The 27,771-nt window shown below is 38.0% G+C and overlaps 1 protein-coding gene across 6 annotated transcripts in view; it reads left to right on the top strand.

Annotated features, from left to right (window-relative positions):
• The window catches only part of Atp11c (ATPase phospholipid transporting 11C (ATP11C blood group)), a 197,462-nt gene that overhangs the window by 132,524 nt on the left and 37,167 nt on the right, over positions 1-27,771 (top strand). For all 6 annotated transcript variants that reach the window (XM_075957078.1, XM_075957075.1, XM_075957076.1 and 3 more), the window contains 7 exons: positions 78-151; positions 1,625-1,728; positions 2,402-2,583; positions 7,022-7,285; positions 10,559-10,733; positions 15,263-15,365; positions 16,641-16,786. In XM_075957078.1, coding sequence (XP_075813193.1) covers positions 78-151; positions 1,625-1,728; positions 2,402-2,583; positions 7,022-7,285; positions 10,559-10,733; positions 15,263-15,365; positions 16,641-16,786 — 1,048 coding nt within the window. The remainder of the gene's footprint in view (positions 1-77; positions 152-1,624; positions 1,729-2,401; positions 2,584-7,021; positions 7,286-10,558; positions 10,734-15,262; positions 15,366-16,640; positions 16,787-27,771) is intronic.

Here is a 27,771-nt window from a genome sequence, read left to right as displayed (position 1 = left end):
AAGATGTTTCAGTAATATGCTTTTTCTTATTCAGTGTAGTTTAGGTATTTCACTTTTTTGTCTTTCCTTTCCTAAAGGTATGAACTTCTCCACACCTTAAATTTTGATTCTATCCGCCGACGTATGAGTGTAATTGTGAAGACCCAAGGAGGTATGCATCTTTAAAATCTGACTTACTTATCTTTTTCTACTTGTAAGTTTTTTGTCAACTTTTTTGAGGAAAGAAACATTTTATGTAGTTTAGGATTAAGTAATCTTACAGATTTTACTGAAACAGCAATTTAGTGTTTCAGAAATGTCACATTTTATCCTAAAATAGTAAGAAGCCAGAGAAGGGTTTGAAGAGTGTAATAACAGTATGAGAGATGGCTTAGATTTGTCTATGTATGGATGAATTATTAATTATATTAAATTATACGAAGAGTTAAATGGTCTGGAACTACCAATTATAGAAGTCTAGAGTTCAGAGAGTGAATGGTTTTCAATCCTTCTCTGACCACTATTATTCTCCTACTGCTTTACACTCATTGGAAGCAAGTACAGATGTATGATTAACCCAAGTTTCTAGGAAAGGGCATTTTGTTTCATTCCAGCGCTACAAACTGTGAAAGAATAAAACTTGCCTTTTCAGAGAAATGGGTATCATCTCTAAGCTCTTCAATATCTTTGGAAGGCACTGTGGTAGTTTGCCTTCTGTTCAGATTCTGAAAGACTCATGGGAGAGCACGCCTTTATTTGCAAGTTCTCAGATGTATGTACATGTGTGCACATGTAGTTTTTGGCCTAATTTTCAAAATATCCTTAATTTATTTTAGTATTAATTATTTTGCAAATTCCTTAATGATGAGAAATGGAGAAAGGTGGGTCACTTTTACTCTGCCTTCTGGGATGACTGCAAAGTCATGAGATTGATTTTAATATATTCTTATGAAGTTTGTTTATGACTTAAATATACTTCAGATGTTTGATTAGAAATGAAACATTTAGCATTTAAATCCTTACTGCTTTTATGTGTGCACATCTATACCTATATTCTTCTGCAAATGGTAAAATGCCTGCAAAAATGATATACAAAGGTCACTGGTCCCAAAGCTACATTTTTTTAATTTGCTCAGCTATTTACCTCATAAGGATAAAGTGTCTTTTAATACTCAACAGTACATGATCTAAAACTGTATTTATGATATCAGCATTCTACAAAAATATTTTCAAGTTCCCAGTACAGGCCATCAAGCAAGTATTCTTCTAGTTTATTCAAAATTAATTCAAGCTGTTGGAGTTTGAATGTGGTTCTTGGCTCTACTTCATGTCCAGTTACATTTTCAAAGTAATGTCACCTGGAGTTCCTTGACACAGCCTACTAGTTCATGATTTACTGCAAGGAAATATAGCAGGGCTGCATGTAGTAGTATCTGGCTTATTTATGGTGTCTATAATGTTCTGGAAAGATGATGATTGTTCTTTTGATAAGTTCTAGATATTTCATTCCATTTGATTTAACATTGCAAGACAGGCTCAAAATATATAGCTGTGGAGGCCAGAGGCCATCTTAAAGTTAACTCTTCTTAAAATTCTAATACGAGTCTTCATATTCTGAGTTGAATGCTTTGGTTCTTTATTGTAGGAGATATATTACTTTTTTGTAAAGGAGCAGATTCATCAGTTTTTCCCAGGGTGCATAACCATGAAATTGAGTTAACCAAAGCCCATGTGGAACGTAATGCAATGGTAAGCCTATGCCCTTCCCTTCAATAAGTAAGTGGAGAAATACTGCATATAACTATGTTTATGGTTTTTAAATAGATGTTAAAGTTAATTTAGTTCATTTTATGGTCTATTTCTTATGCATGGAAATTTGGTTATATTCCTATATTCTTTATTTTGACATAAACTATTATTCTATACTAGTACTGTGGTCAGAGCTAGTACTAAGTGAAGATGTTTCAATGATCTTACTTGTTGAAGATGTTTCAAGGAGTTTTTTTTTTTTTAAAGAGCTGTTAGTTTCTTAGAACTTGACTGAATGTTAACTCTTTGGCTGCATTCTGTTCATTTTAAAAAAATTAAATGTGTTAAGAATTTTTCCTGTACAGATGGGTAAAGCAAATTCATTTCAAGAATATGATTGGGGCTAGGGAGATTGCTCAGAAGTTAAGAGCATGCACTGGTCTTACAGATGAGCCAACAAGTTTGATTCCTAGTACCCACAGTGGGTAGCTCATAACTAACTATACCTCCAGCTCCAGGGGATCTTATGCCTCTGGCCTCCACAGTCACCTGCACTCATGTGCACATAACTATACACATACACTGACACATGCTCAACACATAATCTTTAAAATAGTATGACATTAATTCAGCTATTACAGAGGTAACTGTAGACCTTCTGCTTTGCTTCTAGGATGGGTATCGGACTCTTTGTGTAGCCTTCAAAGAAATTGCTCCAGATGATTTTGAAAGAATTAATACACAACTAATAGAGGCAAAAATGGCCCTACAGGATAGAGAAGAAAAACTGGAAAAGATTTTTGATGAGATTGAGACAAATATGAATTTAATTGGAGCCACTGCTGTGGAAGACAAGTAACTAGATACTGTTGCTAATTTTTATTTTTAGTTTTTGAGGTTATAATATAATTACATCATTTCTCCTCTTCCCTTTCCTTCCTCTAAAAACGCCATGTCCAACTCTACTTTGTTCTCTTTCACATTCATGGCCTCTTTTTCTTTATTTGGCTGTTTGTGTATATATTTCTAAATATATAAATGGTTACTCATGTTACTATATAATATGTAAGTAATATATTTTAAGTAATATGTAAATGTTGCTTGTATGTTTGTTTTCAGAGCTTACCATCTGGTATTGGATAACCAATTGGTGTGCATTTACCTGAGGGAGACTGTTTATCCTCCACCAGCCAGTATTCCTTAATTATTTGTAGTTCTTTATCTCTTCCAGACCTTTCCCCAGGCCATATTAGCATATCTGCTGAATAAAGATCTGCTCTATTATTTTAATTACCAGTAACTTAGGGTAGTATGACTCAGATTAGTAATTTATTTACATATTTTGAAATATCTCATTTAGCATTGCCATCTAAGATTATTTTACCATGTATAGAAAATACAGCAGATTTTGAGCTCTAGAAATAGTTTCAAATTAAATGCATGTATCTAAGAAAGAATGAATCCTTTATCAATATAGTTTTTTAATATTTACTAAATCATCTAATTGTTTATGTAACTTTTATAAAACAACCTTACAGTACATAAAGCAGGGTTGTAAAACCATTATTTGAGCTATTTCCTAGAAGAATGGGTAAGATTTTGGTAAATGAGCAGAAAGGAAATTTCTGGTAAACAGCACAAGAATTTAACCTGCTTCAACAGGCCAGAATATATTTTTGAGTACTTTAAAATATGATTAAAAATAAGACAAATATATAAGATGAGATCTGTCAGACACTATTTTAAGACTTAGTGATGTGCTTGAAATATTTTTTCAACTTTTGAGTATTTTACAAGTTTTCAAAGAAAGGACTAGAGAGATGACTCCATGGTTTGGCATACTGGTTTCTTTTCCAGAGAATGTGGGATCAATTCCCAGCACCCACATGGTATCAGTAATCAACTGTAACTCCAGTCCTGAGGAACTTAATGCCTTCTACCATCCTTGGACACCAGGCATGCACATATCATACAAATATACAGAAAAAACCAACCATGCACATATAATACATTAATTAAATTTTTAAGTATGGAAAAAAATTACCGATATATTCAACCAATTGAAAGTATTAAAGTTTTTATTATTTTTATGTTAATATTTATTTATTCTTTGATACTTTCATACACGCATAATATATAGTTATTTCATCCCCATTAACCTCTCTCATCCTAGTCCTGCTCCCATTGACCCTTCTGTTTTCATGTCTGCTTCCTTGTCTGTCTTTCTGGTTTGATTGATTGATTGATTGATTGATTGATTGATTGATTGATTGATTTTGTTTTTTGCAACCCACTGATTTCAGTTAGCGTTGCTTGCATGAGCATGAATGGTATGATCATTTACCTGAGCATGGAAAACTTAATGGTGACTGTGCCATTAAAGAAAACGAATATCCTACCTCAGCAACCATTAATTGCCAGAAGTTCCTCAGAAAGTAACTATGAGCTCCTTGCCCACTTATGAGAGAACTGTTGATAGGTCCCATCTTGTGTAGGTAAACCCATCTGCTATGAATTTCTGAGTGCAGTGGCCATGCCAAGTCCAAAAGATAGCAGTTCAAAGTACTCTTCCTTTCTTCCAGCCCTTATATTCTTTCCTCCCCCTCTTTCAAGATCTTCCCTAAACCACAGAGGGATAATATAAAATTCTTATTGAAGTCTGAGCTGTAAACTGTCATTTATTTTCATACTTTGACCAGTCATTTCATTAACTATCACCCACTACAAAGAGAATCTTCTATAACCAATATTAAGAGCAGCACTAATCTATGAGTATAAACAAAAATATTTAAAAGACAATTTGATACCATTTCCATTTAGTAAAAACAAAATTCCCAGTAGATTACCTCTTAGGGCCTAGGACCTCCCCAGCTACAGACTTTTGACATGAGTTTCCTTCCATAGAATGGCCCTCAAATACAATCCTTTAAAGATTTGTTTATTTTTTGTGTATGAGTGTTTTGCCTGCATGTATACCTGTTGCGCTACATGCGTGCAGTGCCCTTAGAGGTCAGAAGAGGTTGTCAGATCCCTAGAAACTGGAGTTACCAACAGTTGAAAGGTGTCATGTGGGTACTGAGAATCTCCTCAGTAAGAGTAGCCAGTGCTTTTAAACCACAGCCATGTCTCCAGCTCCCTCAGATATAACTTCTAGAAACCAGTTGCTTCTACCTGTCAATCACATTCACAGTATTTTGTATCATGGATATATCTTACTGGCAGGTTGATCCTGTAATCCAAAGGGTTCTTGATAGCTCCTCATTTTTTTTCTTATTTATTTATTTATTTATTTATTTATTTATTTATTTATTTATTTATTTATTTATTTATGGTTTCTGCCTCCTCCCTGCCACCGCCTACCATTTCCCTCCCCCTCCCCCGATCAAGTCCCCCTCCCTTGTCAGCCCAAAGAGCAATCAGGGTTCCCTGACCTGTGGGAAGTCCAAGGACCACCCACCTCCATCCAGGTCTAGTAAGGTGAGCATCCAAACTGCCTAGGCTCCCACAAAGCCAGTACGTGCAGTAGGATCAAAAACCCATTGCCATTATTCTTGAGTTCTCAGTAGTCCTCATTGTCCGCTATGTTCAGAGAGTCCGGTTTTATCCCAGGCTTTTTCAGACCCAGGCCAGCTGGCCTTGGTGAGTTCCCGATAGATCAACCCCATTGTCTCAGTGTGTGGGTGCGCCCCTCGCGGTCCTGAGTTCCTTGCTCGTGCTCTCTCTCCTGCTCCTGATTTGGACCTTGAGATTTCAGTCCGGTGCCCCAATGTGGGTCTCTGTCTCTGTCTCCTTTCATCGCCTGATGAAGGTTAATATTCAGGAGGATTCTCATTTTTATTCATTCTCATCTTCCCTTAAACCTTTCCATCTTCAACTTCTGTCCTGAAATTTTTTTGAAGATTCATCTTATTTTTATTTGAATTGTTAAGTGTGTGTGTGTGTGTGTGTAATGGATAAGGGTGGTGAGAATTCCATGTATGTGGGAATACCCCTGCAGGACATACATCTGATCTCTGATAGCAGGAACCACAGATTGCTGGGAGCCACCTGACACATGCTAGCAATTGAAATAAGGCCCCCTGGAAGAGTAATACATGCTTTAAACCCCTAACCATCTCTCCAGTCCTCTCCTGAAAAATTTAATAACATATATTACAAAAAGTTAAAAAGTTTCATTGTGACATTCCCATACATACACATATTTTAATCATATTCTCAGCTTTTATTATTCCTTCCTACTTCTTAAAATTCTCCTTTCCCTTCCTCCTATTAACAAAATTTCTTTCGTAAAATTTCATTGATTATTCTGGTGACTGAAAGTTTAGAACCTAAAGAATCTGTTATTCTTCTATCCTTTACCTTTTAAAATTATTCTTAAATCATCATTAAAAATTACTGGGTTTCCTCTTTATTATTTCTTTTCTATGATACAGGATATCAACTGTGTAGCTTTGGCTTGCCTAGAACACAGTATAGAGACCATGTTAACTTCAAACTCATAGAAATCTACCTTCATTTCCCTCCCATGTGCTGGGATTAAAGGCAAGCTACCATACTTAGCAGATTTCCTAATCTTAAAAGCTCCCCAAAGATAACAATTTATGCACAGTCCCCATATCTAATTAGGATGTTTTAGCTCTTTCCATTTTGGAACATGTTAAGAATTTGTTGGTTCGACATGAAAGCTCATGCATTTAATCCCAGATTTTGGAGGCAGAGGCAGGGATCTCTATAAATTCAAAGCCAGCCTGGTCTACATAGTGAGTTCCAGAACAGCCAGAGCTACATAGTGAGATCATGTTTCAAAAGAGAAAAAAAGAATTACATGGTGAGATGTCATAGAAAATACACTTAAAGTGACAATAAATAAAGACATTTGGTGAGTATTTGGATATTTTTGCTTATAGTTTCAATTCTTTTGTTTATTTGTTTTGTTTTGTTTTTTGAGGCGGTTTCTCTGAAGCTTTGGAACCTGTTCTGGAACTAGCTCTTGTAGATGTAGACCATGATGGCCTCAAAAAAAAACTCCACCTGCCTCTGCCTCTCCCTCCTGGCTTTATATTTTCAATTTTTATTATGCTGCTGGGTACCAGTTACCTTGAGAAATATGAAATTTTCTGAACTTCACTGTTTGGAATTTAATTTAGTAAGAGAAGCTCTACCAGAGACAAAAACAACGGTGATAAGGAGTCAGGATTCTAGACTTGCATTGCTAGTAAGCTGTAAGAATGCTTGCTTCAACAGACTTCTGTCGTGAAATTTAGAAGTTAACAAGGTTTCTTTGTGTTTGTAGGCTGCAAGATCAGGCTGCAGAGACCATTGAAGCTCTGCATGCAGCTGGCTTGAAAGTCTGGGTGCTTACTGGAGACAAGATGGAAACAGCCAAATCCACATGCTATGCCTGCCGCCTTTTCCAAACCAATACTGAGCTCCTGGAACTGACCACAAAAACCATTGAAGAAAGTGAAAGGAAAGAAGATCGATTACATGAATTGTTAATAGAATATCGTAAGAAGTTGCTGCATGAATTTCCTAAAAGCACTAGAAGCCTTAAAAAGTAAGAAAGTGCATCTATTTCTTACTTATACATTTATACAAATGTAAATAACAAATGCTTTTGCAGAAGGCGCTACTTGCCATAATTTATCATTCTCTGTTGATGTTTTATTCTTGTAAGTTAAAACGTTCCCCAAAGGACTTGGTTAATGGTCCATTTGAGATCATTTGTCACTTTGTATCTCTCTTAATGTAAAAGAAAATTAGATTTCTCAACATTTTGTGTTAAAGCTCATTTTTGGTTTTTTGGCAGTGCTGTAAATTGAACCTAGGGCCTTACACATTCTAGGCAAACACTCTACCACTGAGTTATCCCCAGCTCTCTGTCCTTTTTTTAATGAATTTATATTCACATGTACTAAAAGCATAAAATTGTACATACTAAGTTAATGAAATATTTGATGCATGCACACACTATATGTTTAAATTAGGGCTAAACACACTTTTTCCCAAAGCACATTTCTTTATAGCAAAAACTTTCGGAATCATCCCTTCTAACATTTTGAAATTTATGTAAATTAGTGTTACCTATAGTCACCCCACTCTATAGGTAATATACCAAAATTTCTTCTCCTGTCTAAGTATTACTTACTATTTTTGATCAACTTTTCTTCATTCTTAAATCCACATACTCTCCTAGCTTTTGATAACCACCCTTATATTCTCAAGTTCTATGAAATCAGTGCTTTGAGATTCATATGAATAAGATCACATATGATTTGTCTTTTTGTACCTGGATTATTTTATTTGCTTATTATATTACACATGATATAATGAGTTCATGTCATCTATGTAGCTGCAAATGACAGAATTTTATTTTTTGTAGTGGCATGGTATTCTATGTATGCATGTATGTCCCCTATTTTTTTCACCTGTTCTTAGTTGATAGATACTTATGTTGTTTCCGTCTCTGGGCGCTTGTGAATAGTGCTGAAATGAACACTAGAGTGCATATGTCTCTGACCTTCATTTTGCTCTTATATATATAATCAGTAATGAGATTTCTGGAGTATAACAGTAGTTTTCATTTTCTTTAAAAACTTCTTCTAAAGTAGCTCAATTTCTAAACATTTAGTGTCTGACATACAGTAACATCAGTCTGTAACAGAAAATTGATTGAATTTGGTGTATTCTAAGTGTGTGGGTGTGAGAGAGAGATATTTCATGCTTGTGTTGTGTGTGTATTAGTCACTTTTCTATTGTTGTAGTAAAACACCACTACCAAGGCAACTTATAGAAGTTAAGTGTTTATTTGGACTTATGTTTCCAGAGGAATAAGTATCTGTGGTGCCAGATCAGAGGCATGGAAGCACAAACAAAAAGCTAAAAGCTTATATTTTTTGATTGCAAGCACAAAGCAGAGAGACCTAACTAGAAATGGCATGAGGCTTTGAAACCAAAGATGTCCTTACTCTAGCAAGGCCACACCTCCTAGGCCTCCCCCAACAGTGCCACCAACATTCAAGTGTTCAAATGTCAGAAGCTCTATGGAAGACACTCTTACTCAAACTACCACAATGTGCATTCAAATTGTGATCCACACAAATCCCCTACCTCTGTTACCACCTCCTTCCAACCCACAAATCTTTTTCCCATATTCATGACTTTGTTGTTTGGTTAGTTGATTGCTTGCTTGGTTGGGTTTTTTGTTGTTGTTGTTGTTGTTTTTTGTTTTTTTACTTTTGTTTTGTTTTGTTTTAGAGACTACTCTGTGGCTGTGTTTTTGGAACTGATTTTTTGAGACAAGGGCTCACGTAGCCCTGGTTGGCCTTGAACTTTTGATCCTTCTACCTCTATCTCTCTTTGCATTTGTTTTCTTGGCACCTAAATGCCTCTTAGTCATATTTAGACGTTAAAACTACCTAAAAAAAATCTTTAAAATATAATTGTGTGGTAACAATTTGTGCCCAGTATTTTCTTTTTTACTTAGTCTACAAATGGAGCCAAGCATGGACAGTTTATTTTTAAATATAAGTAAACTAGGGTTAAGAACCATAGGTCATATAGAATGTTATTTATTTAAATGATGCGTATGTGTATGTGTATATATATTGTTGGCTTTCTTTCCCTTTGTTTTTTCAAGATAGAATTTCTCTGTGTAGCTCTTGCTGTCCTGAAACTCATTTTGTAGGCCAAGCTGGCCTCAAATTCAACAGAGATCCACCTGCCTCTGTCTCCTGAGTGCCTGGATTAAAGGCCTGCACCACCACCCGGATATATAATGTTCTTTTATTTTGTCCTATTTGAAAAAAACCCAGTTCTATCGATACTCTTGTCATTCAGGCAAAGATACTATATTTATTTGCCCCTAAGTCATTTTATCTTTTGTTTCCCTAAAGTTTCAGGTTAACTGATTATTTATCTTCATATCAAATTTTACATCATTTCACAGTAGTTTGACTAATTTGTATGTAGTTCAAAAGACTTATTTTAAATTTTTTATAGAGGCATACTGCACAACCACTTTCATTTTTATACTTTTCAGAACTTAGAAACAGTTCTTGCCCCCATAGCACTGTTAACCCCTTGTGCCCTGTTATTTCTGTTGTATAGGCTTCTTAATAGGCAAACTTCACATAATCCACTTTGTTCTTTTTGTTCTCTTCTTCATTTTTCTACTGAAGTTGACATTATCAATTAATCCTCCCTAAAACTCTCCTTCTTAGGCCAGTGAAATAGCTCATCAGCTTAAAAGCCCTTGCTATAGAACCCTTCTAACCTGAGTTCAATCTCCAGAACCAACAGTAAAAAGAGAGGACAAGTTCTAGAAAGTTGCCCTCTGACCTTCACACATGCGCCATGCATGTGAATATGCATGTGCACACAAAATAAAACTTTAAAAAACAAAAACCAACTCTATTTCTCTGATGTTCACCAAATGCTGATATTTCTTCTTTTGGCAATCTAGTATCTTCATTTTCTCCCTAATTAAACAGCTTTTTCTAACTAGAAGTCACTATTGCTATCATTGGGGGCAGTTCATTCTTTGGGATGAATAGATGAAAGAACTAGAACTGGTGACTTGTCTCATCAGGGCTATTCACCTCTGTGATTAAGAAACTCAAACTCAAACAGGGTGTGGTGGTGTATGCCTGTAGTCCCAGGACTTAAGAAGGGAAGACAAGCAGGTCAAGGAGTTAAAGGGACCTTCTTAGTTACAGAGAGAGTTGAAGATCAGCTTGATCTTTACAAGACCTGTCTCAAACAAAATAAAAGTCAAGGTGTTAATTCTAACTGTATAATAGATTCAAACACATTTTTTAATCTTTTTCAGAGCATGGACAGAACATCAGGAATATGGATTAATCATTGATGGCTCCACATTGTCACTCATACTAAATTCTAGTCAAGACTCTAGTTCAAACAACTATAAAAGTATTTTCCTGCAAATCTGTATGAAATGTACTGCAGTGCTCTGCTGCCGGATGGCACCATTACAAAAAGCCCAGGTAAGTGGATATTAGTTAATTTTCCATTCTGGATCCTCTTTACACATCTCATGGATCCTCTTTACACATCTCATTCCAAATTATTTTAAACCTGTACTGTACCTTGTACCCTCTAGCTTGCTGACCAGTTCTTTACCTGCCAGACTTCTCTAATGAGAACTTAGTTCCTACTGCCTCTGCCTGGTGTTCCTTCCTCCTCATGGCATTATTAATCCTATGTATCCTGATCTTTCTTCTCTTACTATTCTGCTAGCTTGTACACAAATAAACCTGGCCCAATTCCTTAAGCAATATTTTTTTCCTGGTTTCTTTACTACAGTTGACACTATCATTTACATTCTCCTCAAAATCTTTCTTGATTTCTGTGCTTGCCCAAAATGCTGATATATTCTCCCTCTTTGGCAGTGTAGTATCTTTTCATTTTGTTTCATTCTGTATTTTTAGATTTTTATTTTAATGTGCGTGAGTATTTTGCCTGCATGTATATCTCTGCACCATTTGGGTTCCTGGTGTCTGCGGAGGCTAGACGAGAGCATCAGAACCCCTGAAACTGGAGTTACAGACATTCATGAGCTCCCACGTTTGTACTGAGAATTGAACCTGAGTCCTCTGAAAGAACAGCCAGTGCTCTTTACTACTAGGCCATCTCTCTGGCCCATTACCCTGAACTTCCTTAATAGTTTTTCTTTTCTATGGTAAAGTTTTCCTTTGATTTTCACTTTATGGACTATCTCTCTCTGGATTAACTCTTCCTTCCATTGATACAGCTCCAGTCTTGGCTTTTCCTTAAGATTATGTCTCCTGTTTTTAGCTGTCTGCTAGACATTTCCATTTGGATTGCCTACTACCACGTTAAATTCTAGTATCTTAAGATAGATCTTAGAGTTTTCTTGAACAGTTTATTCCTGTTACTAGGGCCATTTTACATTGTTCCCTGTGTATCATATTATAGTCTGTTTGTTTATTCTGCCTATTTTTGTCATCGCTTCCATTTTCATGAACCTTTTGATGTTGCTCATGTTTCTCCCCTCCCCAGAAGATGGTGTATCTTGTGGTTCAGGTCTCAATGTAGTTTATATCTGTCACTATAATTACTTTTTCTAGACTATTATCTCTTAGTATCTTATGTTCATATACATAATGTTTGAGTCATTATCTTCTGTCCAAATCTTTGGGTCCTATTATAGACCCATTTTTTTTTGGGTTGTCCTTATTGTCCCAACTATGCCTTCTCTGCAGCTTAACCATCATTTTCCTTAACATCTCCTATTATTTCTATAACCAAGCTTACTATAGTTTCAACTTTCTAAATTCAAAACCTTTATTTATTGATGGCCCTCATGCTTTATTCTTGTATGTGGCTTTAGCTATCCAAGTATGTTTTCTAGTACATTTTATTACTTTTTTCTACTTGTTTTTTCTTTCTTCTCACTTCTTTCCAGAGCCAGACATTGAGTATCTCGTTAAACTTTATTTGTAATTTCCTAGCTTCTTTTTATTTCCTCTTCACTTTGTTTTCTACCAGTGCCTTCTGTGTAGTAGGAGCTATGGGCTGTGTTCCACCACCCGGCTCCTGGCCACCAGCTAGCTTTATACCCGAAATAACAACACACAAATTGTATTCATTTAAACACTGCTTGGCCCATTAGCTCTAGCCTCTTACTGGCTAACTCTCACATCTTGACTAACCCATCTTACCAGGAAGATTCTAGCGTATGTCCATCTTGGGCTGGAGCTTCATCACGTCTGCCCTGGAGAGGAAAGCATGGCATCTGCCTCACTTCCTCCCAGCATTCTGTTCTGTTTACTCCACCCACCTATGTTCTAACCTATCAGGCCAAGCAGTTTATTAATTAACCAATGAAATCAACAGATTGATATATGACACTCCCACATCACTTCTGTACTTACTGCTACTTGTACAATATTCTTCCATGTTGATCTGAATTCATGATCTATACATGAAAATTCATTGATCTAGTCACACCAGACCTATTTTATGAGTGGTTACTATTATTAATTCCCTGTGTGCCTTTTGGATATCATTCATTTTCTCTGAAAATACCTTATTATTTCCTTACACGTACAAATTCTGCTAGTATTTCAATATTTTAATCATGGTTTCTTTCATAAAATAATGCCTAATTGGCAAATACTTTCCTCTTTTCTGATATCATAAGCTTTCTTATATGGAAAAATTTTCACATTTGTTTGTTTGTTGGGTGGTATGTGTACCTTGGTACACATGTAAAGATAAGAAAACCACTTGCAGAAGTCTTTTCCTACCCTCCTCCATATGGATATCAGGGATCATACTGGATAATAGCATGTACTCCTATATAGATACCATATTTTATCTTTATTATTTATCTGTTTATCTTATATACTTGAATTTATAATTCATTTCTATTTTTATTTGCATGCTTTCTAGTGACCACACCTCTTTTGTTATTAGTATATTGTTTTGAATAGTGGTTTGCATATATTTATACTTAATGAAAAAGCTATTTTTAGTTAAATTAACTTTTTCTTGAAACCTACCTACAGTTTGGATAAAAACCATGGGTAACTTAAAAAGATTAGAAAAAAACTATATATTTACCTTACCAATTCATTTGTGACTCTACAGTCAGTAATCACAAATCCTTTTATTTTCTACAAGTACAAATTATAATCTTTCAACCTAACCTATATTTTTCTTGAAAAGGTTGTCACCTTGATAATTATATTGCCTTCCAGGCTGCAATTTTTAATCCTTGAGGTACAAATTATTGCTGCACATAGTATACCAAGGGCAAATTAGTTAACATTATTATAGCCCATTGAAACTGAATTTGAGTTTGGATTCTTTAGCTTTGTCCTTAGTTCTTTCACTTACAGGAATAAGAGAGTATTTCTGACAATCTTTTGTAAAGTTCTTAATAGGAACCAAATTAATGGGAGTGGTCATGCAAATGCTAACATTTCACTTCATTTTTATGTTGAATGAAATTGGACATGTAGGATTTTTTAAATGATTTAACGCAGCTAAAAACTTATTGCATCTTATTTAAAGAAATGCTATGTTGTCTCTTACTTGCATAAATTATTTGTAATCATTTCATTATATTGAAAATGAATTTTATTTATGCTAACCAACTAGATAAATCAGGGGACAAACTTTTTGGAAAGCATTATTTAGCAGCTGAAACTTACATATCATGTTAAGGCTACTAAATTCCAAGGAGTCTTGAGAATAGATGGCAAACAATGACTATCTGAAACAGTGGGAAAACAGCTTTGACTCAAATATTTTCCCCAGGAAACTTTCCATGAGGTTTTGGAGACCTCTAGAGCAGAAATCATTGAACAACACCATAGGTAAACATTTTTTATTAAGTATTTGCCCTGAACACAGCATTGAATCACACTCAATGTTTTCACATCTAGATGAGCTACTATTTAGAAAGTGACTGAATTTGTAGCATTTTTCTGCAAATCTCACCTCTTTTAAGATACCTCCTTTGAAATGATCATATTACCAAAAAAGCATGGGATAAAACTGGACTCTCTGAACATGGCGAACAATGAGGGCTGATGAGACGCCAAAGACAATGGCACGTGGTTTTGATCCTACGCAATCTGCTGGCTTGGTGGGAGCCTAGCCAGTTTGGATGTTCACCTTCCTAGATATGGACGGAGTGGGGAGGACCTAGGACTTACCACAGGACAGGGAACCCTGACTGCTCTTTGGACTGGAGAGGGAGGGGGAGAGGAGTGGGGGGAACGGGAGAGGGGTGGGAGGAGGGGGAGAAGAGTGGGAGGAGGGGGAGAAGAGTGGGAGGAGGGGGAGGGAAATGAGAGGCTGGGAGGAGGTGGAAATTTGTTTTTTTCTTTCTTTATTGTCCTTTTATCAAAATAAATAAATAAATAAATAAATAAATAAATAAATAAATAAATAAATGATACCTCCTTTGAAATGTAGCTACCTGTAAGAGAAAACAAACCATATTGTGTGGTGAGGAGAGTTAGTAAAATGTAATTGGCAGCATAATAGGTGCATAAGATTAGCATATATGTTCCATAATTACCATTGGGGTATTCTAAAGGGAGATAGGAATGTCTTCAGAAAGAAAGGATTAAGAGATAACCAAAACACTATTCTGATTATTCCATTCTTGTTCTGGTAGCTTTGTACATGTTACCTCAAATCCAATTTATGGTCTCCACTCTCACATTCAAAAATATAATCTAAAAAGAACACGGGAAAAGATGGCAAACGAAGGAAACGTGCCAATATTTAGTAAGCATGTCAAGAAAGGTTTTGAACATTTATGCATGTACAGACCTAGAAACAAATGGGGTGCTAGTGTTTCATTTTACATGACTATGTTACTTCACACCTGATAACTTAAGACTCTCACACATATGTATGCAAACTAACTTTCTGTTTGGAAATCCTCCAATTACACCTATAAATGACAGTAAACCCCAGTGAGTTACTACACATTCTGCTTTTGATTTTTCTGTCTCTTGTATTTTATGCTTAGATTGTCAGAATGGTGAAGAACTTGAAAGGCAGCCCTATAACACTGTCAATAGGTGATGGTGCCAATGATGTCAGTATGATTTTGGAATCTCATGTGGGAATAGGTAAGAAACATTTAATGTGATGGCCTCTATAAGGTATCATTGGCAGTTTTGCTTTTCAGGTTAAATCAGTCTTACTCCAGATTGTTTTAGTTACTCATCTGGAATTTGAACTTGTGAATAACTGTTAATATAATAAAAGATTTCTTATAATAGTGACCATTCCAAGGTCCTCCCCATAGTGGTGAGAGGGTATTTGTATTTGACAATCAAAGTGGATTTTTTTCCCAAGGCAGGGTTTCTCTGTGTATCCCTGACTGTCCTCAACTCACTCTGTAGACCAGGCTTTCCTGGAACTCAGAGATCCACTTGCTTCTGCCTTTTGAGTGCTGGGATTAAAGATGTGAACCACACCCACCTGACTTCAAAATGGATTTTTCAAACCTTGTGTCACAATTAATTGAGTAGTTCCTATTTTGGCAGCATGCATGAAATTTTATTAATTTCTTACACCTTTAGCCAGGCTGCCTACTCTATTACTGTTTCCTCTGTTTTTCGAGATTGTTAACTGTTAGAAGTTAAGAAATTATCACTGGCTGGCTCATTGTCTACAGTGGTATTTATGGGTACCATGGGCTATGGTGTTGAAGTCTTATGTTGACTTATACCAACAGTTTTTCTGGAACCTACACAAAGTTTTCACACACCCAATTGCTATTAAGTACCCCAGCAACATTTGGCAATGGATTGGGAGCACATACAAAATTGAAATATTGTATTATTATATAGTGAAGTTTAGATTCCAAAATTCCTTCTCCTACTCAAAAATAGAATGATTTAGCATGGAATTCTAAGTTTTTCTCATTGGTTACCCAATGTGGAAATGGCCTATAACTCATAAAATCCATGAGTAGCTATTGAGTTTCATATAGTGAAAGGGTTTCACTGTCTTCTCATTGATTTCTTTGACCACAAAACCCAGACCTCTGACTTGCCTTAATATAACATCTAGTTTAGTGTTATGCACAGTTAAGCACATACGGAATGCCTTAAATAATTTTAAGGTGGATTTTTCCCCACTAGATAATTTTTGCTTTGTAACGATTAAAATAATGACTAGTTAATTATTTTATATTGTACTAACAAATAGCTAATAATCAATTAAACATACTTTTATTTGATGAGTCTCAGTATTATGCTTAAAGCCACTATTTTAAAAGAAGTAAATATAAGGTATACACTTGATTTGTAGCATTGAAATAGCTTAAAAATATAAACACAAACCAGGCATTTGCTCATTCTATAAAGTTATCACCATACAAAATATTCTCTCTTTAGGTATTAAAGGAAAAGAAGGTCGTCAAGCAGCCAGGAATAGTGATTATTCTGTCCCAAAATTTAAACATTTAAAGAAACTGCTATTGGCTCATGGACATCTATATTATGTGAGAATAGCACATCTTGTTCAATATTTCTTCTATAAGGTATGTGATCGATCAGATGTTTATAATTTAGCTGTTTTGCAGGGGATTGTTTTTTGAGACAGGATCTGGCTACATGGCCTAGATTTAAATCAATTTGTTTTTATTTGTTTCTTTTGGTTTTTGAAGACAGGATTTTTCTGTACAGCACTGGATATCCTGAACTAGCTCTGTAGATCAGACTGGCCTCAAACTCACAGAGATCCGCCTGCCTCTACCTCCTGAGTGCTGGGAGTAAAAGAATCAAACTTCTTATGTAACTAGGGCTAACACGCACTTCTCCTGTCCCAACCTCCAAGGTGGTGAAATTACAGATGTGTACTACAGTGCTGAGCTTTGCTATTTAATTTCTGTGAATCAAAACCAAGGTTTTACTGCTTCTGAATATAACCTGCTCAGTCTGGATAATGTTTGTTTTGTGTATGTGTGTGTGTGGATGATCAGAGATGATCATTTGCTATTAGATAACCAATTGGTGTGCTCGTTCTTGGGAAAGACTATTTCTTCCACTCTTGGCATTCCTTATGTAGGGTTGACACTTCGTGATCTTTTCTCCATCCACTTTTGCTTGTATATTGCTATTGTCCTTGTTCATCTGGTGTTTAGGTGATCATGTTGGTGAGATTCTCTGGGTTAGCTTCTGATATTACTAGGAGATGCAATCTCACATCGAATTCCCTGATCCTCTGGCTCTTACAGTCTTCCCCAACACTTCCTTAGTGTTCCCTAGGTCTTAGGTGTGGGTGTTGTTTTGTAAATGTATCTATTCGAAACTCAGCTCCACAACTGTGCACTAGATTGTTTGTGGTTTTCTGTAATGTTATCTACCGATTTCTAAAATAAGTTTGTTTGATGAGAGGTGAGGACTATACTGCATCTGTGGATATAAGAGCAAATGTTTAGAATGTAGTTAGAATGCTGATTTAGTAAAGTGGTGACTGCATGTTTTCCTCCAAGACCCATGACTTCACTAGCCCTGAATAGTTAGCTAGGTTTCCAGTACCAGGCATCATTTCCTTCTTGTTGAGTGTATCTTAAGGCCAATTAGAGAGCTGTTGGTTACTACCAAAGTATGTGGGCCACCACTGCACCCTTAGGGTTATTAAGCAATTCTGGTTCTCTATATAGTTCATAGAAATCATTGATCAGTAAGACTGTAGGTTGCCTCCCTCCTTTGGAACCTTGCATGGTGCCTTCTGAATGCTATTCCTCAGGGAAGAGACATTCAGGTCAGTTCCAACTCAGGGGCTTCCAGCTTCCAGGCCCTTTGTCTGAAGTGTACGGTATCTTCCGCAATAAGGGCTTAATCCTTCCACCTTTTGGAGACAACCAAATAGCAATAGACTGTTTTTGGACAGTGCTGACCAACAACTCAAAAGAGGGCTTTTCATGCCTTTTATTGAGGTTTTTTGCTAGGTGGTCTTTGGCTCTTGGAAGGAGCATTGTCAGCACAGATTAGAAAATTTCATTTAAACTGTATATTCATATTTATACACAGACTTACATATTTTATAGGTTTTAAGTATATAATTAACAGTATGATTCCTTATGACTTTTTCAAACTTCCTTGCTATAACTTCACCTTTCTTCCTCTTTCTCCTGCATTTATCTCCCCTACCTCCAAATTAGAGCCCCCATTTTTCTCATTTACCCAATCAGATCACTTGTACTTGTATTCCCTTCTATATGACTCCCCAAACTCACCAACACTAGCAATGGTTCCTCTTTACATTTATGTTTCTACAGTTACTCCAGGATATGTACTCATGTCTGAAGATTTGGAACTAAGAGCCTCCCATGAGAAAAAATATGTGATAATTGTCTCTCTGGATTTAGTCCTATCCATTTACCTGCAAAATTGATGGGTTTATTTTTCTTTACATCTGAATAGTATTCCATAGTGTATATATATACTCACATTTTCATTATCCATTCACTGGTTGATGGACATTTAGGTTAGGTTATTTCTGTTTCCTAGCTATTGTGAATAGAGCAGCAATAAATATGGCTAAGTATCTGTGGAATAGGTTTTCTCATTCTTTGGACATATGCCGAGGAGTACTATAGCTGGGTCATATGGTAGTTTTATTTTTAGCGTTTTGGAATTTCTCCACACTGACTTCACAGGGGCCTCACCTGTCTGCAATTTGCATGTCATCCTTGTGCGGGGCCTGTATAATTTCCTGGATTTTTTCAGTATTAGTGAACGTACTGCTGAAGTGAGCACTGTTTTTTTATTTTTTGAGACAGTTTCTCACTATATATGACCCTGGTTAACCTGAAAACTCCCTGTGCAGACCAAGCTGGTCTCAGACTCACAGAAATCTACCTGCCTCTGCCTCCCAAGTATAAAGTGTGCTACTGCACCTGACCATTTCAGAAATTTCTGACTTTAAATTATTTTTGTGTATGTCTTTGGAATTCAGATTAGACTTGGTTTTCCAAAACCCTAAGGTACCTTGTTACTTATTTGAGAGCTCTGATTTTCCCTCTTTAGCAAGGTCTCATGTATCTCAGGCTGGCCTTGAAATATGTAGCTCAGGATGACCTTGAATTTGTGATCCTTTGTCTCTAATTCCCAGGTACTGTGATTACAGGTGTATGTCTTCATGCTGAATTTATGAGGTGTTGGTGTTTGAACATAAGGCTTTACACATGCTGAACATGTACTCTACCAAATGAGTTAAATCCCCAGCCCCATCTTATGTTTTAAATGCAGATACTTATAGATATAAATTTCACTCTTAGGACTACTTAACCTATAGGTTTTGGTATGTTGTATTTTCATTTTCATTCAGATCTCTGATTTTTTTTTGGGGGGGGGGTTCGAGACAGGGTTTCTCTGTGGTTTTGGAGCCTGTCCTGGAACTAGCTCTGTAGACCAGGCTGGTCTCGAACTCACAGAGATCCGCCTGCCTCTGCCTCCGAGTGCTGGGATTAAAGGCGTGCGCCACCACCGCCCGGCTTCTGATTTTTTTTTTATTCCCTCCTTGATTTTCAGTGACCCATTCATCATTCCATAGAGTATTTTTCTTTTTGTTTGTTTTTGAGACAGAATCACACTGTGTAGTTCTAGCTGGTCTGGAACTCACTATGTACCTCTGGCTGGCTTGAGATTCATAGAGATCAGCCTTCTTCCACCTCTTTGTCTCCCAGGTACTAGTGTTAAAGGTATGTGCAACCATACCTGGCTCAGTGTTTTTTAATGTCCGTGATTTTGTATATGTTCTATAGCTTTTCTTGATATTGGTATCTAGTTGTAGTCTATTTTTGTCAGTTAAAGTATAAGAAATTACTTTAATTTTCCTCCATGTATTAAGATTCACTTTGAGTTGTGTGGTGGTGGTGGTGCACACTTTTAATCCAAGCACTCTGGAGGCAGAGGCAAGCCGATCTCTTGAGTTTGAGGCCAGCGGGGTCTACACAGTTAGTTCCAGGACAGCCAGGGCTGAAACCTTGTCTGGGGGGGGGACTGACTTTGTATCCTATTGTTACTGTATGTTCTATTTAAGAGAAAGGTCTGTGGACTGCTGCGAATACTACATTCTGCTATGTTCACATAGAATTTCTATAGAAAACTGTTAAACTCATTTGATCTGTGATGTCATTTAACCCAGACATTCCTCACCTCTCAACGCATACCTTTTTAAATAAGAATAATTATTTGTTTGTAAGTAGAGTATTAAAGGCACCTTTTATTGTTGTTTTGGTATTGCTGCTTTTTCTCCCTAAGTATATTTTTTGAAATACCTTTTTCTATCCTTACACCTAAGATTGTATCTATCTTGGATGATGAGATGTATTCCTTAGAGGCAAAAAAAAAAATGGATAGATTCCATTTTTAAATCAATCTTCTAATCTGTGTCTGTTTGCTGAGGAATTGAGACATAAGTATTATTAGTATTGAAGCATGTTCATTCCTCTTATTACTATTCCTTATTTGCTTAACTGTTGTTTCTTTTCTATAGACTTGTGGTCATGTTTATCTTTCTCTTCAATCCAAAGGATTCCTTCCAGTATTTTCTGTGTAGGTTGTTTAGTGGTTATGAATTCTTTTATTCTGTTTTTATCACAATTAACTTTTCTTTCTCCTTCAATTATGTTAGTTTTGTTGGAAACAATTTGGTTGATTGTTGTCTTTAAGGGCTTGAAATGAATCATTCTAGAAGATCTCCTGGTCAAAGTTTTTGTTTAGAGACCTTGTATTATTCAAATGAACCTGACTTTATAGGTGACGTTATGTTCTTTCTTGCAGTTGTGTGTATGTGTACACACTCACACACACAAGTACTGCAACATCTTGAAGTCACTTCTTTCCCTTTACCATCTTTGTCCTGAGTATCTAACTAAGGTTGCCAGGCTTAACAGCAGATGCCCTTACTCACTGAGCCATTCATTACTCTGCCTTCATATTTATTTATCTTTCTCATTGTTCTGTGTTTCAGTTCCTCTACCTTGTCTTTAAGCCTTGATATTCTGTCCTCCCTTTGATCCATTCTATTGGTAAGACTTTTTAAGAAGCTTTTAATTTGACTTATTGAATTTTTTGTTTTCAGTATTCAACTTGTTCTTTTATTTAGCATTTCTAACTCTTTGCTGGATTGTATTTTCATATCCTCTGTTTACTTATTTCATTTAACTGTTTCTGTTGAGCATTCTGCTTTGGAACCTTTGTCTGTATTCACCACTGTCTCTGACCAGGTTTTCATCTAGCTGGGTACTATGATGTTTTGAAGCAATGTTTCTTCACCATAGTGTAGAGAGGTATTCTGCTGGCTAGGTTCAGCATATATTTGTAATACTTACTCTTAGTTTCCAGAAGGTGCAAAGCATGTATTGTTTTGAGGCTGCCAAGCCATCAACTCAGCAGGAGTCTTTTAAAATGGTGTTTTACAACTGTTCCAGTTAATTGCCAAAGAAAAGGGTATTTAAAAAAAAAAACCTTTTCTTTGAAATCCCCATACATAACTTTTGTCTCCTTTCTTCCAACTTTATTTTCTATTATGAATGTCTTTTGCTGAGAGTATTGTGCCAATTTTTGAGGCTCTCTGTCAAGTTTCAGTGATCACTAACAGAAAGGAGGGAAGTTTCCCAGACTATGCTGTGCTTTCAGGTCAGACTCTTTTTGTTTTTTTCTGATCTTATTTCCAAGGTTTTCTGTTTTACTTTGAACTAAACTAGATATTTTGTGTCCATCACCCATATCTTTTGATAGATTTCCCCAGATTATTCCCTAGATAATCCATCAGCCCAAGCCTACATGATGTCCACCATCTTGTCTACCGTCTACTGTTTCACTTCATTCATTTTGTCATCTATAGCCCATCAAATGAGTCATCATCAATAATTTTTCGTGGTATATATAGCACCAGATGCCAAGGCTCCCATCTATGCATTTGTTAAATAAAAAAATTAAAAATTAATCTGGTGCAGGTATGCACCTTTAATCCCAGCACTCACGAAGCAGAGAGGTAAGTAAATCTCTTGTCTGAGGCCATCCTGAGTTACATGAGGATACCTTGTCTCCAAAAATAAAAAAATAAAAATAAAATAAAGGAGAATGTTTAGAAATAACACATGTGTGTATATAGAAAGGAAGCTGTATAGCTTATACATAAGAATATGGATATTTTCATATTTATACATATATGTGTATATGTGTGTGTGTAAAACACTGATGCTAGGTTGCCAGATTTGCTATAAAAACAAAAACAGCCCTGCCTTGCCAGTCTGTATTAACTAATTGTTGGGCCAAACATTGAAAAGAAAAGGTATAATTATGATTTTATTAATTGAACCCAATGTGTGTAAAATAGTTTATTGTTTGACAGAAGCACTTAATTTATTAATTAATCATCAAAAGCCTCCTATGAGACAAGTTGCAGTATCTCAATTTTAAATATATAAAAAAATAGATCTCAAGGAAATGCTGTCATGGTTCTACAGCTGAGAAATATGAGAGGTATATTTCCACAGAGGTTAAATCCAGGAACCTTCATCAGAGTTAGGGTCTTTTGGGCTTGGCATCACTGATTATTTTTTGACCTTCCCCTAATAGAAGGTTCTCATGAAGATTTATCATGTATTTCTTTGCTAATCTGACTCTTCCCAAAAAGCTTGGTTTGTCCCCGGTTGGATTTTGCCCTGCAATTCAAGCATCTACCACCAGATGGAATGAATTCTCTGTTAAAAGAACAAAACAAGCCTGAACTTACCAAATGTTGACCAGTGTTCAAAAATTATCTCCCCATTCACAACAAAGTGTATCAGAGATTATTTATGTAGGTGATGCCTTCTGTGTTCCTTATTATCTACATTACTGACTCAACACTATTCATTGTATACAGCTGTCCTTTGTCCAAAAAGGATTTCTTTTAACAGCCTTTGACTTATCTTTTAAAAAGGTATTCCCTCTTTTTTTTTAGATTTATTTTTAATATGTGTGTGAGTATGTGCACATGATTGAAGGTGCCCATGGTATCAGAGGACCCTGAGCGAGAATTAAGAACATTGTAAGATGTCCATTTGGACAATGGGAACAAAATTCCATCATCTCTGGCTGAATCAACTGATTCAACTGCTGAGCCATCATTTTAGCCTTTCCATTCCCAGCCCCATTTTCTTACCATTTCATTTTCAAATTGTTTCCCTATTAATGGAGTAATTTAGTTACAAATCTATGTTTGTTTCTTTATTCAATCTTCCTCACATAATAGAACCAGGTTACTTTGAAATGTACTACTTTGCAAAGAAATTTTACTCTGTTATGTTGTCCATTTTCTTTTACTCCAGCCCTATATTGGAATACCAAAATGTAGTGCTGTTTGGCTTTTTGGAGGAGCTTACCACCCAGTTCTCAAATAAATAACATGTGGAGTCTTATTATTACTTACAATCACCCGGCCTTATCTTGACTTGTTTCTGGATAGCTTTTCTTTAATTATGCTATCTACCCTTTGCCTATGGGCTTTTGTCTTCTTACTTATGTATATTTTACTTCCACTCTTACTTTATCTGTGGCTGGCTGTGTGGCTAGTTCCTAGTATCCCCACTATCCCCCTCCCTCCTTTTTGTTAGGGATTTTCCTAAACCAAGCTCTCTGCCAATGCAAAAACCCCAATCAAGCCAAATCACAATAAGCCAAATTAAAAAATATTCAGGTTTAATGGGATTCCTATGCTCTCAGGTAGCCCCAGGGGGGGGGGACCAGGAAGCCACAAATGCGACTATGTGGGTGGGGGGTGGGGGAGCATGCTGGAACTTTCCGGGAAAGTAGTTTTAATAGACTGGGGGAATGGTCAAGATTTTGGCAGGCTGTCTTGACCCTCCTCCAGGGTGGGGTCAAAGCTTGGTGGGCACAAGGACCTGGCCTCCAAAGATAGAGGCAAGAGATCAGGAGTTGGGACTTACATTCCAGACTGTTTGTATAAGGGGTAACAGGAAGCTGAGGTGATATTTGACTAACATTTAGGCTCTCTTAGGAAAAAGGAGCGTTGACTCAAGTCTGGCTACTTCCTGTGGGCATGGGACTACATGGGGAAGGGGAGAGCTGGGTGTTGGTGTGTCCATGCTCAGTGAGAGATGTGGCTGGAAAGGCATCCTATGTACTATCATCCTGGAGATACCAGGCATCTCTTCCTTGGGGGAGGTGAGAAGGCAGGTGTCTAGGAAAAAATATTGTTAACACCAAAGATGAGTGTGCCAGGATGAGGAGGAGCAGGTAGGCCCTTCATTGTGGCATCTTGGAAAATCGGAGGGTAGAAGATCCTGTGTGCTGGAGAGACCAAGTGTCCTGAGTAGGTGCATACTTGATCCTGGAGAGATGGTACCAGCGTGAGTGTCCCAGGAGCTTAGCAGCTGAGGGGATTACCGTGTGAGGTCCTGTCCATTGAGGTTCAAGAGACCTAGGAGTTAGCTGTTTGAGGAGTACTCTGTCCCCTGGGAAGAGCATGGCAGGTTTAGGGGCATTAGGGTCCACTGGTGTGGGGGTAGGGATACAACTGTCAGTGTGTGAATGGAAAAGGGACCTTAAAAGGGAGAGGTAGGGTAGGTACCCCGCCAGTGGAGAAGTTTGGACTGGAAGGTGATATTTAAGGAGAAGGGGGCCTGCTGTAAAGCAGCTCAAAAGGGCTCAGGCATGTAGGGGAACGTGGGGTGGCCCTGAGGTGAGTTAAGAGCAGTGGGGAAAAGGGAGGGCCAAGATAACCTGAGTTCAATGGAGAGCTTGATTAGCTGTTGTTTGATGAGTCCATTGGCCCTCTCCACCTTTCCCGAGGATTGTGGATGGTGGATGGGTGGTATGGAATTTCCAGGAGATGTTGAGAGCTTCTGACACAAGCTCCATGACCCTGGAATTGAAGGCTGGCCCATTGTCTATCTGGATGGTTCATGGGACACTAAACCGAGGAATGATGTGGTCTAGGAGTACCTGAGCCACCACATCTGCTGTTTCCCTGGAGACTAGAAACACTTCTATCCATCCTGTAAAAGTGTCCACAAGTATTAAGAGATAACAGAGTTTTTTATGAGTAGGCATATGAGTGAAATTAACCTGCCAATCTTTGCCCAGTTGGTTTCCACGAAGCTGGTGTACAGACTGACATATGTGGAGAGTCCCTTGTGGGTTGGCCTGGGCATGCATCTGGCAGGAGGAGGGAACCTGTAAAATAGAATCTCGGAGATGGGTGAGGTTAAAAGGGGGCTCCAAGAAGCAGAACAAAGCTTTGGGGAAGTGGCTAAAGATTTCTCGACCCAGTAAAGATGCTGAGCAAGCAGCTATCACTAAGAAAGAATGAGAGAAAAGTTGTCCTGCAAGGATGCAGGGCAGTGGCAAAGTTTTTAGTGAGAGAGGAACAGGTCCCATGTACCCCCATAACTGAAATTGGTGAGGGGAACGTAAGGCCCCAGTGAGATGTTAGAACAGAATAGGTATCTCCTGTATCCAAAATAAAAGTAATGGTCGTACCTACTACCTGTAGCTTTACCCTAGGCTCGGATAGGGTTATGGGATATAATACCAAGTCTGGGCAGCGTCAATCATCTGCAAGGCTGAGAAGTTCGAGGGCTGGCACAGTTTCACTTGCCGTTGTTGGTGAGGCTGGGCCTCCATGGTGTGGCATAGAGGACAACCCGCATGGGGGCATTGTGATTTCCAGGGTCCAGGTTGCTGGCCGATAGGGCATAACCTCAGAGGAGGCATAGTGCAATATCGTGCCACACGACCATTTAGGCCACACTTGAAACAGTGTGCCTGTGAGGTTGACTTAGGCTGGGCTCCATCAGGGTAGATCCTTGTGGTTGGCTTCCCTTGTCCCCCTTCCTGCGACCTTAGCACAGCTGTTAAGGCCTGGGTCTGTAGATTAGCTGCCTGTTGTAGCCTTGTCTGTCTGGAAGACTCAGCTGTTTCTTCTCAGGCATTAAAAAATTTAAAGGCCATTTTTACCAATTTTTGTATAGGGGTTTGGGGACCTTCCTCAACCTTTTTAAACTTTAAGTAGAAGGATTTGTAAAAAAGGAACCTAGCCACTTTTCTATCTGAGAGGGATCTGGAAGAGAAAAGGGAACATGAACACTCGCAACTCCTTTGACTCCAGCCACCTCCCAGAGAGGGCAGAGAAGGGCGGAGCTATGGTGGGATCTTGTATGGGAGGAGAATGGGGAGGATTGGGAGGGGCTAGACCCAGTCCACAGAGGGGGTCCAAGGTTGGGAAGAGGAGGTAGGAGGGGGAGGGGAGGAGAAAGGTGGGTAAGGCGGAAGTTGACCTTGAACTTCTCAATTGAGAAGGAAGGGGGTAGACTGGGAAGGAGAGGAAAGTGGAGAATGTTGCTCCACAGGAGGGGGTTGAGTTGTGTGGGCTTGAGGGAGTGAGGGAGGGGCCAGTGCCTCTGGCTGCACGGTCCAGCTGGAATTGTCAGGGTCCCAATTCCCAGATGACTGGGAATTTGGAGGCATTGCGGCTTTAGCTGCCAAGACCGGTGCCACGAGACACTGGCTACTAAGGGAAGGGCTAGAGCGCAGAGCCCAAAAATCATGGACATATGTAAGCTCTGCCATTTGTCCTTACAGCTGCAAAAATTTTTTAGGTCCCGGGGGACAGTAAGCTCAAGGCTTCCTTCTGGTGGCCAATGCCTCCCATTGTCAAGATCGTGTTGAGGCTAAATCTTAATGCATAGGGAAATTAGCTGTTTGGAACAGTCCCAATTTATAAAGATTTTGTAAGAGGCATCCCAGGGGCGACAGCGGATCTGGCTTTGAACTGCAAGTGACCATTTTAAAGTCTATGCCTAACCCCTTGGCCTAAGTCTATTACAGCAGGCCTGCTAAAATAGCTCTTAGGCCTAATGGGGTCATGGAAATTGGATGCTAGGTGTCCCTAAAGCAAACAAAGTCCATCTCAGCTAGACCCAGTTTGCCGGTCTAGCCACTGAGCTAAGATCAGACTCTTGATGCGGGCACATGGCTTCCACAGGAGTCTGATAATCAAATGGGTCCCCCCAAAACCCTATAGCATAGACAAGAAAAAGGGACTCGCCTAGACACAGACACTGTAGCCCAGGAGCCCTTATTAGCATGGTGTGGAGAGCTCAGATTGTGGACTGGGGGCTTTTGATGCATGGCCTAAAGTCATGTGGAAAGGCCACCCTACCCAGTGGGAACTCCAAGATGTTAGGAATTTTCCTAATGCGAGCTCTCTACCGACGCAAAAATCCATTTCAAGCCAAATCACAATAAGCCAAATTAAAAATTACCCAGGTTTAATGGGATTCCTGCGCTCTCAGGTGGCCCCAAAGGGGAACCAGGAAGCCACAAACTCAACCATGGGGGGGAGCAGTTTAAATAGACTGGGGGGGTGTGGCCAAAATTTTGGGAGACTGTCTCGACCCTCCTCTGGGGAGGGATCAAGGCTTGACAGGCACAGGGACTTACACTTTTATTGCTCCTTCTTCCTTCAGATTTCTCTTTTATTTATTCTCTCTGCCTGCTAGCT

This window comes from Microtus pennsylvanicus, chromosome X (assembly GCF_037038515.1).
Source record: "Microtus pennsylvanicus isolate mMicPen1 chromosome X, mMicPen1.hap1, whole genome shotgun sequence".
Taxonomy (NCBI): Eukaryota; Metazoa; Chordata; class Mammalia; order Rodentia; family Cricetidae; genus Microtus; species Microtus pennsylvanicus.
This window is presented reverse-complemented; position numbering and strand designations above follow the sequence as displayed.